This window comes from Crocodylus porosus, unplaced genomic scaffold (genome assembly GCF_001723895.1).
Source record: "Crocodylus porosus isolate Cpor-Errol unplaced genomic scaffold, CroPor_comp1, whole genome shotgun sequence".
In the NCBI taxonomy this organism is placed as follows: Eukaryota; Metazoa; Chordata; order Crocodylia; family Crocodylidae; genus Crocodylus; species Crocodylus porosus.
Window position 1 is genome coordinate 16,114,172 of NW_017728931.1, and position 15,325 is coordinate 16,129,496.

The 15,325-nt window shown below is 43.3% G+C and overlaps 1 protein-coding gene across 6 annotated transcripts in view; it reads right to left on the bottom strand.

Annotated features, from left to right (window-relative positions):
* Positions 1 to 1,117: 1,117 nt before the first annotated feature.
* Positions 1,118 to 15,325, bottom strand: part of ETV6 (ETS variant 6) — a 169,836-nt gene continuing 155,628 nt past the window's right edge. For all 6 annotated transcript variants that reach the window (XM_019544267.1, XM_019544266.1, XM_019544269.1 and 3 more), the window contains 3 exons: positions 8,537 to 8,679; positions 6,428 to 6,528; positions 1,118 to 1,581 (listed from right to left, as the gene is read on the bottom strand). In XM_019544267.1, coding sequence (XP_019399812.1) covers positions 1,476 to 1,581; positions 6,428 to 6,528; positions 8,537 to 8,679 — 350 coding nt within the window. In that variant the 3' untranslated portion in view covers positions 1,118 to 1,475. The remainder of the gene's footprint in view (positions 1,582 to 6,427; positions 6,529 to 8,536; positions 8,680 to 15,325) is intronic.

Here is a 15,325-nt window from a genome sequence, read left to right on the forward strand (position 1 = left end):
ACCCTGGCCCCTTCACTGCTGTGTGCCTGGAGGTACGTGTGCACCCACCACCAGCAACAAGGATCAGGCCCTTTGCAGCTCCCCGCCTTCTGCCTCTGGCACACCAAGTCAAGGCATGGGTCAAGGTTGAAGTGTTTTTGGCACTCTGGCCAAAAACATTGTAAACCCCTGCCCTAAATGCTGGAAATCAAACTGGGGCTAAAAAAAATGAATATTTAAAATTAAAAGGCAAGAATGCAGCAAGATTGTTTATAAGAAGAAAATTGTGTTAAAAACAGGTAAGCTGAAAAGTGATCACTTCCTGGCAGAGCTGTCATTAGAAGGGGCTAGGAAATTGGATGCATCAAAAAAACCCAAAAAACCAAAAAAACCCAACAAAAAAACCCCAATTTATAAGATACCAGTGTAGCTATATGGTCTGTATTGTTTTCACTTTTCTCTCCAGCTGTGCAGGACAATTCTGGGGAGCGTTCTGAGTATTACAAGCAACTATGTGGGTCCCTTCTCTCTCCTACTAAGATGGAAAGAACAACCCTTCGCCACAAACCCCCAAACCGCTAGCTGGTGTGTAAAACAAACCTCCCTTTTGTCATAATGACTACTTCAAATCTGTCTTTTTGAAAGAAGACTGAATAAAGATTCCACATTATTTGTGTCATTTCAATTCTACTGTTTTGCTAGAGGGAGGGAGAGCAAAAGTCAGCATCAGTCTATTGCATTTTGTCAGGCCTTGGTCTTATTTCTTCTTCTTTCCTGGAGCACTTAGGTGATTGGATTTGGTCCATGGGCTAGGCTAGCAGTGAATAGCTACTTGCAGGACTCAAGATACCAGCCCATAGTATGCTGGTAAAATGTCTCAGATTGACAGTGAAAGATGACTCCCCTTCATTTAACAGATATGTATTCCAAATTCTCTTGGTAGCTCAAGACCTTCCCCAGTGACAGCGTGAGCAAATGTGATCCCAGCACATGGAACCATCAGGTGATCTCTTTCATGACACTGCCACCAATGTTTTTAGGCCATGTTATGGTCATGAGACTTGCAGAGAAAAGAACAATAGCACACTATTTCCATAGGAAAGCCTTCTGAAGAAGCAAAATCTCACAACTTGTCCTATATGAGTTAAGAAAAGTTAAACTGGGTTTATTGGGGGAAAAAAATCCAACAAGAAATGCCCCCCCAAAAAACTGAAACAAACAAGCCAAGGAAAGAAAAATTAAAAACAACTCAGGGGAGACTCCATAGGGATGATGAAATAGTGCATGAGTCCAGGCTCTCTCTCTTCCACCTTCCTGCCAGCACCACTTCCACCAGTTTGTTTGTTTTATTAAGGTGCCTTGGGTCCTGCATGGTCTTCAAGTTAAGCGCCGACCCCATGTTCTGCTCCTGTATCGTTTCTTCCCCTCACAAACTACCCTAGCTGTTGAGGCAGATGTTTCTCCCATAAACCCGGTGAGGCAGTGCACTTGTTTCTTCAACACTCATCTTCTTGGTACATTTGTTCATCCAGTTCCTGGGACTCAAGGTGCTCAAGGCGGTCTGTTCGGCCACTCATAATCTCATCTGGGGTCTTCATGAACCTTCAAAACAGAAAGTGATACATGAGTTATATAATGACCCTGGCTCCTTGGACTTGTCTCTTACCAAGTCTCTGAACTTTCTGGGCTCCTTGGCTTGTCCCCTTACTACAATACTATCTGCACATTTCTATTCCCTGCAACTTGCTAAGTGACTCTCTGCTCTTCCCCATTTGTACTTTCTACCACCTATGGTCCTTCCCCACATCTCCAAGTATTGACAGCCTGTCCCAGAATACAATCAGAGCAGCATTTGTTTACAGAAGTATCCACACATGAAAAAGAAAGCAAACATTTATAGAGAATAAAGTGCTCCTTTGTGGAGCCAGACAGCTGAAATGCCCTGGCCCTCCATTTGAAACATGGCCACATGTCATCACCTAAAACACAGGCTCACACAACATAAATGTAGCTGGAGGGTTTCTGCTGGCTATTGCTTTGTGAAGGATTCTAAGACTGCAAGAGAGAGAAGAAAACATCAGCAAAGCAGAGCCAGAAAAACCCAAGGACCCAAGCAGAACAAGCCCTAATAGTGATCCTGAGAGAACCTGAGTGAGCATTTTTGAGTTCAGCATTGACTGGAAAATGGTTTAAAACTGCAAGCAAAGACGGTCCTGGGGCCTTAAATCCTTTGTAAACATGGGGACTTCATTAGAGAAACACCTGACTCTAGAATCAGTTTTTTTTAACCAGAAAAATCTGCAAGACCTCAAAATTTTGGCTAACCACTCAGGTTTGAAAGGATAACACTATTAACTACAAATCTTTGCTAGATATGAGCTCTCTCTCTCTCTCTCAGGACATCCTCTTCTAATACCATAACCAAGAGTGACATCCTTATTCTGGGTCAATGAGAACAGCACAGCTCATTGTCAAGGAAATGATTACATCGCTGCCAATTTAGCAGGACCAGACGTGTAAACGCACTACCTGGCTTTTCCGTGCCTCTTGTACTTCCTTTTCTCCTGCCTGGGGGAGCCCTGCCCTCGCAGGAAGCTTCTAAGCAGAGGCATGTCTAGCAGGACTCTCAGGGAAGGGAGTGGCAGGTCCCACCTCTCAATATTACTGCTGATGGCTCTCTCTCTGTACTGGGGAAGATGCGTCCATGTGACAGAAGGAAGAGGAGAAGTCAAATGTGCAAAGTGGTGCCTTCCGGCTCCACTTTTGCTCTGCTCTGTATTTGAAGGCCAAAACGGGCAGCTGTGGCCTCGGTCTTTGTCTTCTCTCATTGGATTACAGCAGTGCATCAGAGTGAAAGTTGTCTCTGAGCTTGACTTGCCATCAGGTTTTCAGTAGCAGAAGCCAGTGATTAGGGCAGGGAATCTTGAGAGCTCCAGCCTCTTACCCCACCCTTCCCCTACGCCAATGGGTACATCGGGGGCTGGGAAGAAAGACACGCTGTGGGGGCTGGGCAAATGCAGGAAGTGGGAAAGGACACATGGTAATCTTTTAATCCCTGCCTCTGCTCATTTCCATATATCCTTTGGGTTTATGCCACCACCTTTGTACACAAACAGGGTTTTAAAGCTCTGATTTTGCCTTCTGTGCTGGATTCATGAGACGAGAAAGTGGGTCACAGGAAGGAGGAAATGCTGCTTGAAACATGCATCACTTCCATGTTAGAAAAACTAGGATGAAGTATGTGGGATGTTTAGGTATCCCAAATGCACTAGAATAGTTTCCACCTTATCAAAGTCCCTCAAAAGTGGGGAAAACAGCAGGTTGTAATTAGTAAATCAGAAGGACTAGTTTTATTTTAGTCTGAATGTACAGCCAGGATCTTCACCTAGTGAAAACAAAGCTGATGAGTGGAATCATTGTCAAAACCCGTGACCCTCCAAACATCCCCACTGAAGTTAATAGGAAAAATCTGACAGCACCTCCTCCCATGAGATTGTAACATGCAGGCCTTTTATGATGGAGCCTGAAAAAAATCTTAAGTCTGTCAGCAAATGCATGGCAAAGCCTGGGGCTCTTCTGAGCATTTGCCATCCCTTCTAATTTTGGAAATCACACACACATAAGCACCAGAAATAAAGCAGTGTTTTGTCACCCTTGTGTGACTCCTGTTTTATGTTAAAGCAGTTGTTCTCACCTGGGGTATTCAGAGACCCTTTAAGGGGTGCCACAGTGTGACTGGGAAAGGCTCTGCCTGCATTAGTGTTCCCTGCTAAACCAAAAGCAGACAGGAACCCCTGGTCCTGCTACAGCCCTTCCCAGTCCAACCCCACACGGTGTCTCCCTTCAACAGAAGCTTGCAGGGCAGACAGACCCTTCCTGGGCACCTCTGTTTCCAGGAAAAGTGCTTGGGGGGAGGGGGCGTGGGCTGGCCTAGGAGGTTGTGCCCTACAGAGTCCATGTGCCTCTCTGCTGGCTTACCCAATCCACACGCTAAGCAGCACTGATAGACTAGGCAATGTAGCTTCCTGGAACTTGCCCGGACCTGCTGCGCCCAAACATGCCTGCTTCAGTGGGAGAAACGGGGTGCACCAGTTCCAAGGGGCAGTGGTCAGGCTCCCGTGCAGCTGCTCCCTGGCCTGACTGGCTTTTGGGAGCCAGGGATACAGGAGAGCAGACAGCTGGGGAAGCTGGAGTCCACTGGCAATCTGGGGAGCCTTCTTTCTAGTGGGATTGGGGAATGGTTTAATACCAAATGGTACTACCCTGGCCAGCACCAAGCACCAAGCAGAATGGCTGCAGACCCTGCTGAAAGGCAGCATCCCCTTTTGTTAATTCAAGCCCATGAAGGGACTGAGGGCTCCTGAGGGACAGGAGCATCTAAAGCAGAGGGCAGCTCCAGAAAACCTCCTGCCGCATCCATACCCCTATCTGGTGATCCTCTTTTTCTAATGTCAGAAATGCAGCTAAAGACTGGTGCTGGTATGGGCTGGGGGGAGGGAAGTGGGAGAAGGAGAGATTGAGAGAGCATACATAGGTCAGGGAGGCAAGGCCGTCTGCCCCTTGTCTCCAGTGATTTAGGCCAACCATCCCCACTTGCAGATAGGGGCTCGGATCTCCATGAAGCAGAAGCTCAGCGAAAATTGGTACTTTTAAAATGTCTCAGCTCAACCCTGCAAAAAGCGGAGCTCCTAGAACAGTGATTTTCAACCAGAGGACTCTTGGGCTTCATGAATCAAGGCAAAGGTTGGGGGAAGAAAGGACTTATTTTCCCTTGTGCTTGGAAAAGTAGGGACTCTGTCTGTCTGTATCCACAAAGGGTGCCACTAAATTCAGAAAGGCTATGGAGAGATGCCTTGAGTCTAAAAAGGCTGAGAAGCACTGTGCTATAGAGTAATTCTGTTTGTGTGAGCACAGGCAGAAGGGTATAACAACAGTGGTGACTCAGGCCATAACTTTAAAATGAAAACATACTAAATCTGTAGGTCAGCTCCTGCCCTGACTTTCATGCCATGTCTGGCTTACTGACTTTAATGATATTTTGTAGGGGTTAGGTCAAAGCAGAGTATGATCTTGGGTCTCCTCTACGTTGTGTCCATTCCCTTTCTAAATGCATGTGAAACAGGATGCAATGAAACATATCACTACACTTACTGTATTATTTCAGATGTATTTTTAAAGTTATGTCAAGGGCACCTACAGCATCTGCATCAGACTTCCTTTACAGCATTTATAAATATAAATATATAAAATAATAAATGGTGATGAATTAAATGGTGTCAGACATTAGCAATGACCTCTCCTGTTGCAGAAAAACACTCAACCACTCTGATATATAGATCTCTCTCCATCTCCATCTTACTAAAAGCTCTGCATGGAGATTTTCAGAAGACAATTGCCATCATGTTATTTATAATGTCACATTTGTATTATTTTTTACTGGTGAGAAACAGCCCAGAAAGGACCATTAATGGGTTGATTTAATATAGCTGGTCATCTTTTTCACTATAGAAAGCAATAGAACTGGAGGGAGAAACCTTTTTTTAATTGAAAATGTTGCCAAAAGCTTGTTTTCCCCTCAAATTTCCAAAAAATATGAAATATTATTTTCTGCTACTTTTATCCTCTTATACCCTATTTCTTTCTTTCATAGAAAAGATTGCCTTAAATAAAACATTCAATTAAAATATCATTTTTTATTAAAAATGTTTTGAGTGTATGCTTTGAGTGGTTCTCATTATTATCATGCAAAAAAAAAATCAAACACAAATTGGTGTCTTCATGTTAATACGCTTCCTGTTCCTGTTAGCTGATCTGAAACCTACTGAAGTCAAAGGAAAAGACCTCCAATGAGTTCAGTGTTGCTTGGATGAGACTTGGGTTGTATTCAGGTTGTCCAAATCCAGTAAGAATCAGGCCAGAACAGATATAGAGCTCTGCTTCAGTACTGACATGTTACACACACATACATGCGATGTCTATGTCTGCTTGGCATTCTTTAGAGCAGACACTGGCACTGCATACCTCTCATTCAATAGTACTTGTTTTAACCCACGACAGCTCTGGAAATGCCCAAACTCAGTTGAGCAATCATAATGCTGAGTTGAGCACCAGTACAATGAGCTCATGAGACTTTGGTTTAGATTAAGACTTGCTCTCTGGCTCTGACCTTGACACCAAGTGGGAGGTGCCCAGATGAGGTTGTAAAGCCAGATCAAATGCTTACTGGAGTCAAGAGAAAGGCTCCCACTGAACCCAGTGGGTACTGAATCAGGTCTTTAATCTGGTAAATTGCTACAGTCCCCTGGCAGGCTAGCAAGAAGTGGTTTCAAAGGCCACGGCCTACAGTATTACGCTACTAACAGTGCAGCATCATCATGTTCATCATGCCCTTCTCAAAGAGAAATCACCTAAAGAAAGGACAGAAAAAATAGGAAAGAGAGAGAATTACCTGAACAAAAGCCTTTGTCCTGGCTCCTTCCGGATAATATTTAGTTTGTAGTAGTGGCGTAGGGCTCTGGACATTTTCTCATAGGTCATATTTGTTCTGTTCTGTTTGTCCCAAAATAAAAAGGAGAGCAACATAAGGCAATTAAATTCTTCATTTCTTTAGCTCTTCTTGGAGCTTTATAACACAGCTAGCTGAGGAAACTACCCTAGCTCACGAAGCAATTGGCAGATCCATCCTTCCCCTATAGTTTTCATCACAAACTTTTCTGGTTTAGTCTTTCTATAGAGCAATCTGAATGCAGGTTACTTCAAAAACACTGAGGGTAAGATTTTAAAGGTCATGCTGGACCATACACAAGAAAAGGCTCTATCAACTGAAGAAATGACTTCAAACTGAACGAAGTTCTTGCTCAACTCAGCAGGAATGTGGTAGGCATCTTTCTAAAGAACGGCCTTGACGGTGTATGGACAATAGCTAACAGACTGCATTTGTCAGCAACTTTCCTGTTAAGTGCAGAGCTCCTCTGGGATTCTTCTCCATTAACAAGTTAATGTTTATGGAACTCTTTGGACAGGGAGATACTGTTTCTCTTCTCACTTAGGCTGGTGTAAATCAAGCTAACGCCATTAAAATGTTTATCTGTTTACATTATGAAACTGCCCACACAATTTACCACATTGGAAATCTCAGCTCAGGAGAGGAGACAAGGTGTTGGCAGAGGTGGGCTGATGTGATGATCTGTAGTAGCAGGTGCCACCAGGCAGAAACATGGTGCACAAGCAGAGTTGTGTGTGGGAAGCTTTTTAGGGGGAAGTTCTGCATTTAGACCATACTAAATCTGTGAAGTTTTAAGTGGTGTTAAAGTTAGAACATCCTGTGAGTAGTCGCATGTTAAGAGTTAATACCATTTCTTTGCTGCACAGCTTTGATTTATCACTAGAGGGCTGGTAAGCAGGGGTTTGTCTAGGAATCAGGACACCTGGGCTCTATCCCACTCTGGGTGATGTGGGGGTCTTGGAGTAGTGCAACCTGGGATGCTGGAGTGCTGTCAAATTGCTTATTTTACCTCCATGAAACAGAAAGAAGTTACCCTAACATGACCTAGGTAGCATGGCCCAGAATTAACCCTCACCTGAAATGGCATAACTCTGAGATGCTCAAAGGGCACTTAGCACAAGTTAATGAGCTTTAACATGCAGATGCTTGCATATGAAGTGTCCTTATCATGGTCAAAGTGTAACGTGTAACTTCATAGGGTTTGCCTGTTCCAGGCCTGGCATGGGTTATCTATCATCACTCCTAGGGTATACCAGCAACAAAGCACTGTGTAAAGCTCACACAAAGTATGTGGGTGAAAGTATGTGTTGAAACACTTTCTAGGTGTCCCAAGATGTATCATTCTAAAACTGAGGCCCCCAAAAGTTATCTCTAATTTTTTTTTAAATCTTCACCTTTTCTTCAATCACAGTCCACGTAACAGGAATACAGCACTTCACCATGACCACATTGCCAATGCAGCTTCTACTCTTTGGCAGTGTTAGGTTGAAAACAAGCAAAATCATTCTTAGACAAGAAAGCTTTGAAGTCTGTTATACTGATGTTTGTCATAGCACAATATTTTCTCCCACCGTGAAAAAACAGGTCTTATTAATGCAGAGAGAAATGTTAAGTAATAACCTTCAGAAACAGAAAATGGGTAACTTGTCTCAAATCCCAGGCGAGTCCCAAAATAGAAATGCCTGTCTTTTTGATTGGACAGTTCCATCCCAGAAACCCTCTATACTTCAGTCTAACCTGAGTGTCTGCTAAGCTCATACCTGAAGGAGTGAGGTAACTTGAGGGAACAGAATCATTACAAACTGTAATGCATATACATTTAATAACTAACTATCTTTACACCAAACTAAAAGGCTCTTTATATGTCTGGCTTTTTGCAGCTTGTGCTGCTGAAGACTAAAATATTTTGTAAACAGAATGAAAGATTAAATTTCTCAATAATTTTTTCTCTCTTGCATTCTCTCCATCTAATGTTGTGGAATAAACCTATGAAACCTCTGAGTCCTATGGAAGTCAGTATTTCATAGATAGAAAATGCCTCCTGCTCTTTACCTTGTGGTTTCCCCACAGCCGGGCCAGCCCATTGGGATCCACTATCCGAAATATTTTGGACTCCTTGTCCTCCCATCGGATGAAGTTTTCGTACCGGCTGTCAGAAAGTAGCTGATAGACGTAATCCCAAAGTAGCCTGCAGTCTGTGAAAAGAGGGGCAAGAAACTGTCATTCAAGTAGAAACATGGGACTCTTCAGCCTGGAAAAGCATAGGCTCAGGGGTGACTTGGTGGTAGTCTATAAGTACATGAGGGGGGTGCATCAGGAACTGGGAGAACGTCTGTTCACCAGGGCTCCCCATGGGAAGACAAGGTCCAGTGGTTACAAATTCCTGGAAGACTGTTTTTGGCTGGGCATAAGGAAAAACTTCTTTACTGTCTAAGTCCCCAGGGCCTCGAATAGAGTCCCCCTAGACATGGTGCAAGCACCTACTCTGGATACTTTCAAAAAACACTTAGATGCCTATCTTGCTGGGATCATTTGACCTCTTCTGACTTCCTGCCCCTTGGGCAGGGGGCTGTACTTGATGATCTTGCAAAGTCCCTTCCAGCCCTAATGTGTTATGAAATCTGTGAAATCTATGAAGTAGTTTTACATGAGATACATTTTGGGAGGTATCAGACGCGGCTGGACTATCATAAGAAACATTGCTTCTCTTTCACTGTTTTTCATAGCCTTGAAACAACAAGAGGCACTGCCAAAGCAGGCAAAGCAACCTGAAATAAAATTCTACAAAGGACTTGGATTGTTCATACTGATGGATATAAAAATTGTAACAGGATATACCACCTTTTCAAACTGGTCTGAACCCATTTTAGGACACTAATGATCGCAAATTGTTACAACTGATGTGAATCAAGAGGCTTGTTTAAAAGGGACAAGTATTTGTACAACATCCACCAACACAACTGCTCCCAACTGATAATGTCAAGACAGTTTGATCAAGGCAGTCCATTGCATCAGTGGAGGAGTCCACTGGTAAAAAACGTATGCTTTGCTATACCTTGTTTGCACAGCATGGTTTTAATGATCCATACATAAAACTGGTATTTTCACCATTTCTAAATTTGCTTTTCAAAAATAAGCCCCTGGGGGAAAAATCAAGTACTGTAATTATTTTAGAGCTATTGAGAGGTTAAATGCTTTCTATTTGGGCAACTGATTCAAAATTTCCTTCTGGCAAACGGTCTTTATGCTGCTAATTAAAAGTCTGACAGATACTTAGGTTTTAGTTTCATGTCTTTCAGTTGCACAGCAGTCTCTTGGGACAAAGAAAGCCAGGGGTAGATCTACTTCTCCTTCTGACTTGTGATGTCTGTATAGCACAGTATAACAACAGACAACTAGGAATTATGGAATCAAGAATTCCGCAGAGGGGTCGGTCGGTTGATGTCATACCCACATGGGAGCAGCTCAGTCTGCCAGAACACCAACATGGCCTTATGTCACCTTTTACTGTGAAGGCAGCAAATAACATTTCCTCACCAGCAAGCCAGTGAAGGACAGCCTTGTATAGTAGTTAAAGCACAGAACAAGGAGCCAGGATATCTTTGTTCTAGGTCCAGTGCTATATGTCACTCACTTCTGCATACAGTTCCTCTCCTGTTTGTTTTGGTTTCGCTATTAGTTAAAACTGGTATGATAATATGTATGGTGGTGTGTGTATGTATATAATTAATATAATACATAATGAGTAGGCTTAAAAATAGCTAGAGATTATATGAGTTCTACATTGATTCCCCATTTTATAAACATAAGGAATAGCTCTGAGTCCTATACTAGCTTTAAAAGGAAGGTATCCACTGAATCTCTCTTAGGGCTACTGAAAGGAAGAAAAAACATGTACTTTCATGTATTGCATGAACCTCTCCACTTAGGAAAACTAAACACCACAGCACCCTGGGGCTCTTCTCTTTTGACTAAATAATGTGTCCAGTATAAGGTATTTGAAAGCCTCCCTGTCAATGACCGAGACTTTTCATGGTGTTGTTCTTCTTGAACAAGGAGGAGTCCTATGTGTAAGATGGAGCTGGCTAAAATGTTTTCATCACAGTATTTTTTGGATTAAAATTTGTATTTTTTTCCCGATGAATTTGTTTTCCCATTTTTTTGTTCATTGGTTTTTAATTTTTCTTTTGTTTCAATATTAAAAAATATCAGTTTTGGACCAACTGGAAACTTTTAGTGGGAAATAAATCTGAAAAGTTCCCTTAACTGCCTACACAAAACAACTGATGTTTTTCAACCATCTCTGTTTCATACAACATAGACCTACAAAATTCAATCCTGCAAGGGATAAGAGTCATGTGTAGGCCTCTTTGCATTGATAATTAGCATATTTATCTAGAATCTTTTACTGATATAAATGAGCACCTCAAAGTCCTTATCTTCTCTTCATAATGCTCCTGCCCCAATCTTATAGATGAGAAACTCAAGCTAAGGGCTAGACCCACACAAGCATTTAGGCACTAGACTACAGCTTTATTAACTTACATCCAAATTTGTGATCTTCACACTCCTCCATTAGTTGCCACGTAGTCCTGGAGGCACTGAAGGCCTACAGGCATCTATGTTTCTCACAGTGAACCCCTTCAACACCTCTCTCTTTGCTTCTGGGCAAGTCTAGAAGTACCTGAATCCCGATGGTACTGACTGAGTAGCTTGGCACCACTCTCTTTCACAAGAGGATTCACAAATTAACCATTTTTTTGCCTGTTCCACATGCAGGGCTTGATCCAGTAGGCCTAATTCGGGAACACCAACCATGCTTGGCCTCAAATAGAACAGCTTTAGTTGTGCCACTATTTCCTTTTTCTCCAACAACCTGATAATTAAGAGTATTCACTAAGGGAATGTAGGAGATGAGGGTGCATTTTCCTTCACTACTGCCCGAGGGAGGTCTGAACCTACATCTCCCACCTTTCAGGAGTGTGCCTTAGCCATTAGACAGGAAGGTGCTGTAGTGCCAGAGAGAGAAATTCTTTAGTCTTGTTTTTTGCGAGTGGGAAATATCTGCATGACAGCCTCGCTCCAATAAATAATGAAATATTTTATATGTAGTCAATAGGCTGGAGATTAGATCCCCCCTCATGTAGTAGTGATAAAGTGATTCTCTCTCTCTTATCAGGGCTAGGGACAGAAATTACAGGAAAACCACTATAAGTGACTGGAAACCGGTTCAAATAGAAGTTCAATTCACATAAACTACTTTCAAAAAGGCTGAAACCAGTTTAAGATAAACCTGGATGGATGTAGTATCAGACTTAACTGATTTAAGTTAAAGTAGCTTATGGAACTTCTGTCCCAGATCCCCTCCAGATTCAAGTTAACTCACAGTCCGGCGGCATCACAAGAAGTTTTGCAGCTCCCCCACAATTGCATGGTACACAGGCTAGCCTTGGCCCAAGCTGTCTGCTACAGCCTAGCAAGGAGGCATGCTCTAGTGCCCTCTCCCCACCCCCACTTATGGTTTGGGCCATTACAGGCACGTGGTTGCATTTCTGGAATCAAAATTGAATTTCTGTTCATGTGCTTATTGGTTGAATCCACACAGCTTAGATTCAATCTTCACAACCTGTGAAGTTTGAATCAATTCAGCCTCAGGCTTTTTTATTGTATTTAGCCCCGATGACTATTTAATTATTTCATGCTAAGTGGAACAGCTCCATCAGAAGTCATGGAGGTGGTAACCAGAGTTAAACTGAAGTCAGACAAAAGGCAGGGCAGGGTGGCACCTCAGGGCACTTCTACACATACTCTGGGGGCAGGTGGGGGTGTGGTGCTTTACTCAGAGTGCATCCCAGAGCTAGGCCAGAGCAAAGAACTCAGACAACACGAGACGCAGAAGGCTGCTGGAGCACAGGACTTGCCATGCTCCAGCAGACTCGATAAATTGTGATTGAGTCTGCTCCGATGCAATGGAATTCCAGAGTGTCAGAGCAGCGTCACTGCTCATGTACAGGCACCCTTAGAGGCTAACTAGTTCAGAGCAGTGTGGTTTTGGTAGGCAACAAACTACTTTGTCAGCTGCCATCAGGTTTTCTCCTACAAGGAGCAAAGGAAGGGGAATTTGATACTTGCATTTGCTTTCTCCTTTTCATGGTACTCATATGCTATGTTGGTGAGTGCCCATGTAAGTACCTGGACAGTAAAGTAATTCATTCCTTTTTGTAAAGAACAGTGAGATCTTTCAATGGAAAACTGTATGGAAAAAAAACCTAGAAAACACAAGGATTCTAATTTTTAAAAAGTCTTTCCCCTCCAACTCTTCTCTCTTCTTCCTTTCCTTTTCACTTCTCCCCTGCCTCTGCTCCACCAAAACATTCTCTTTCCCTTGTTTGACCATGAGTGGATTCAGTCACATGGCCCTTTTGAAAACCCCACTCTGGAGCTCTACTGAGTGGAATAATCCATATAGCTAAAGGAATTACAAAAGAGGCAGAAACCCTTGCTCCCCTGCACTCAAGTCAATTTTGATTGTTTGTAACCTTCATGGGACAATGCATTAACAAGCAGGAACATGCGCAGGAATGAGTGTGTGGTCCTGTAATGGAGTATTCAAGCTCCCTGCTGGCCCACAAAGTGGGAATAATATGCTGTTCTGGGTTCAATCAACCCCACCATGTGAGAGATATCAGGCATGATAGGAGCAGAATAAAGGGGTTGGGGTCTGGGAAGGCTGGATACAGCCTAGTTGAGAGCAGCCCAGGCAAAAATGTACATTTTTTTACATTTATTTTGCTCTGATACTGAACCCATGCTTTCACAGACACCTGCAGTTGTATTTGACATGGGTCACAACCTTCCCAGCATGACTGTGGGAAGAGAGACTTGATGCCCTTTAGGACCCAGGAACCCTGGAATGGGTGGACTTGCTTAGCATCACCTGAAGGGCTGGATCCCATACATTCTCTCTGTTTCTGACCGCCTAGACCAATGGGTCTTTTTAGACTTAAGACACCCCACAATAGATTCAAGGGCCCCCTTGAAAAATGCCAGCTCTGAGTTTTCACTTGATTTTGTTTTTCACTTGTTTTTGGACTACAGGAAGCTCATAGAGCATTTTTTTCTGTTGCAAAGAACTCAGACAACAACAGGTCAGAATGCTTTTAACACTATAGATACCTATCTGAAATCTTCGTGTTTGGCTTGTGAATCATATTTGCATACTTAACGGTGCTAACATTGCATGGCACCTCTGCGGCGCCCTGAAAAGATCTTAAGACACCTCAGGATGCTGTCAGGTGAGAATCACTGATCACTGGCCTAAACAATGCAGACCAGAGGTTGATGAGTGCTAGACCCTATTATACTTGGAGGAAGCGAAGCCTGTGACGTGCATATTTCCACTCCTTGACAAACTGACTACAAACCTCATGATTAGCTTTCAGGTTACTTTTAGGTGCTGGTTTGCCAAATCTTTTTACATCAACCGATCTAATTATATATATATTTTGGAATCAGTTTTTGGGTGCTTTGCTTGCTTGCCTCACTGCTTTGAGTGTGCTTGTGCATCAGTTATAAAACACTATTTTGCTTCCTAATTATGTTTCTATGTCTATAAATTTATATGGCACCACTGGAGTCCAGTGAAGTAACTGGCAATATTTCACTGACTTCAGGAAAAAGTCTTGTATCTTAATTCAGTTTAAGCAGTAATTAGCTGTATCTGCGCAGCCCATAGTTCCCCACTGGAAGCCAACATGTATTAATCTCTCAGTGGCTCAGTAAAATAGGAGTATAGGGGAGCTCTTTTAGATTAACTCTCTGCTCATGAAACCATGTGTATCATCTTGTATTGTGTGCGTGTGTTTTACTTCATTGCTGTGGAAAAGTCCATGATAAAAGGATAATGATAAGACTAGTAGGATGACCTCAGAGTGGAAGAAGGTGCATGATCCAAACCCAGATCTGGATTCTGCTATAGGCTTTCTAGCATCATAGAAAAATGACTGGAAGGACCCTGTTTTCTCTCATCGCTACAACTGCAGTTGAGGTTGTTCTCTAGAAACATCTCTCCCAGGATTTAAGAGACACTCTTCAAGACATATATCAAAGTTAAACAGAAACAACTATTTACTATCTAAACCATTCATGACAAGCTGAAGGACACGGGGGCACAGGTGGTATTTTCCTCTCTTCTTCGGGTGAGTAGGCGGGGATGGCGACACGAGGCCAGCACTGGCGTGGTCAACTGGTGCTTATGCAGCTGGTGCCGCCAGGCAGGCTTTGGGTTCCTTGATAATGACCCATGTTTTCGGGTGGGGGACTTGCTGGGGTCGGATGGGCTTCATCTCTCTCCTAAAGGCAAGCGTGTTTTCTCTTCCAGGTTCTTGATCTCGTACGGCAAGCTTTAAACTAGCCTCGCTGGGGGAGGGGGCCGCAGGAAGATGAGGAGACCCCATCCCAGCAAGACAGGTGACAAAAGCAAGGAGTGCTAAGGTAAGAAACGGGGGTCCAGACAGTCTCCCTAAATGGGGGGTGGCACACACAGTCTTGCAAGGCCTTAAATGCCCATATATCAATGCTCGCAGTATGGGGAATAAACACGAGGAACTTGCCCTCAGAATAGCTAGTTCAAACCCAGATGTCATAGGGCTAACAGAAACGTGGTGGGATTCATCCCGTGACTGGGCAGTTAGCATTAGGGGCTATAGGCTTTACAGGTGGGATAGAGAAGGAAGGAAAGGTGGGGGTGTGGCGCTCTATGTCAAGGAGCACTATGCATTCTCTGCCAGCAGAATGGGGTCAGAGGAAGGGCAGGCTGAAGTGCTCTGGGTTAAGATTCAA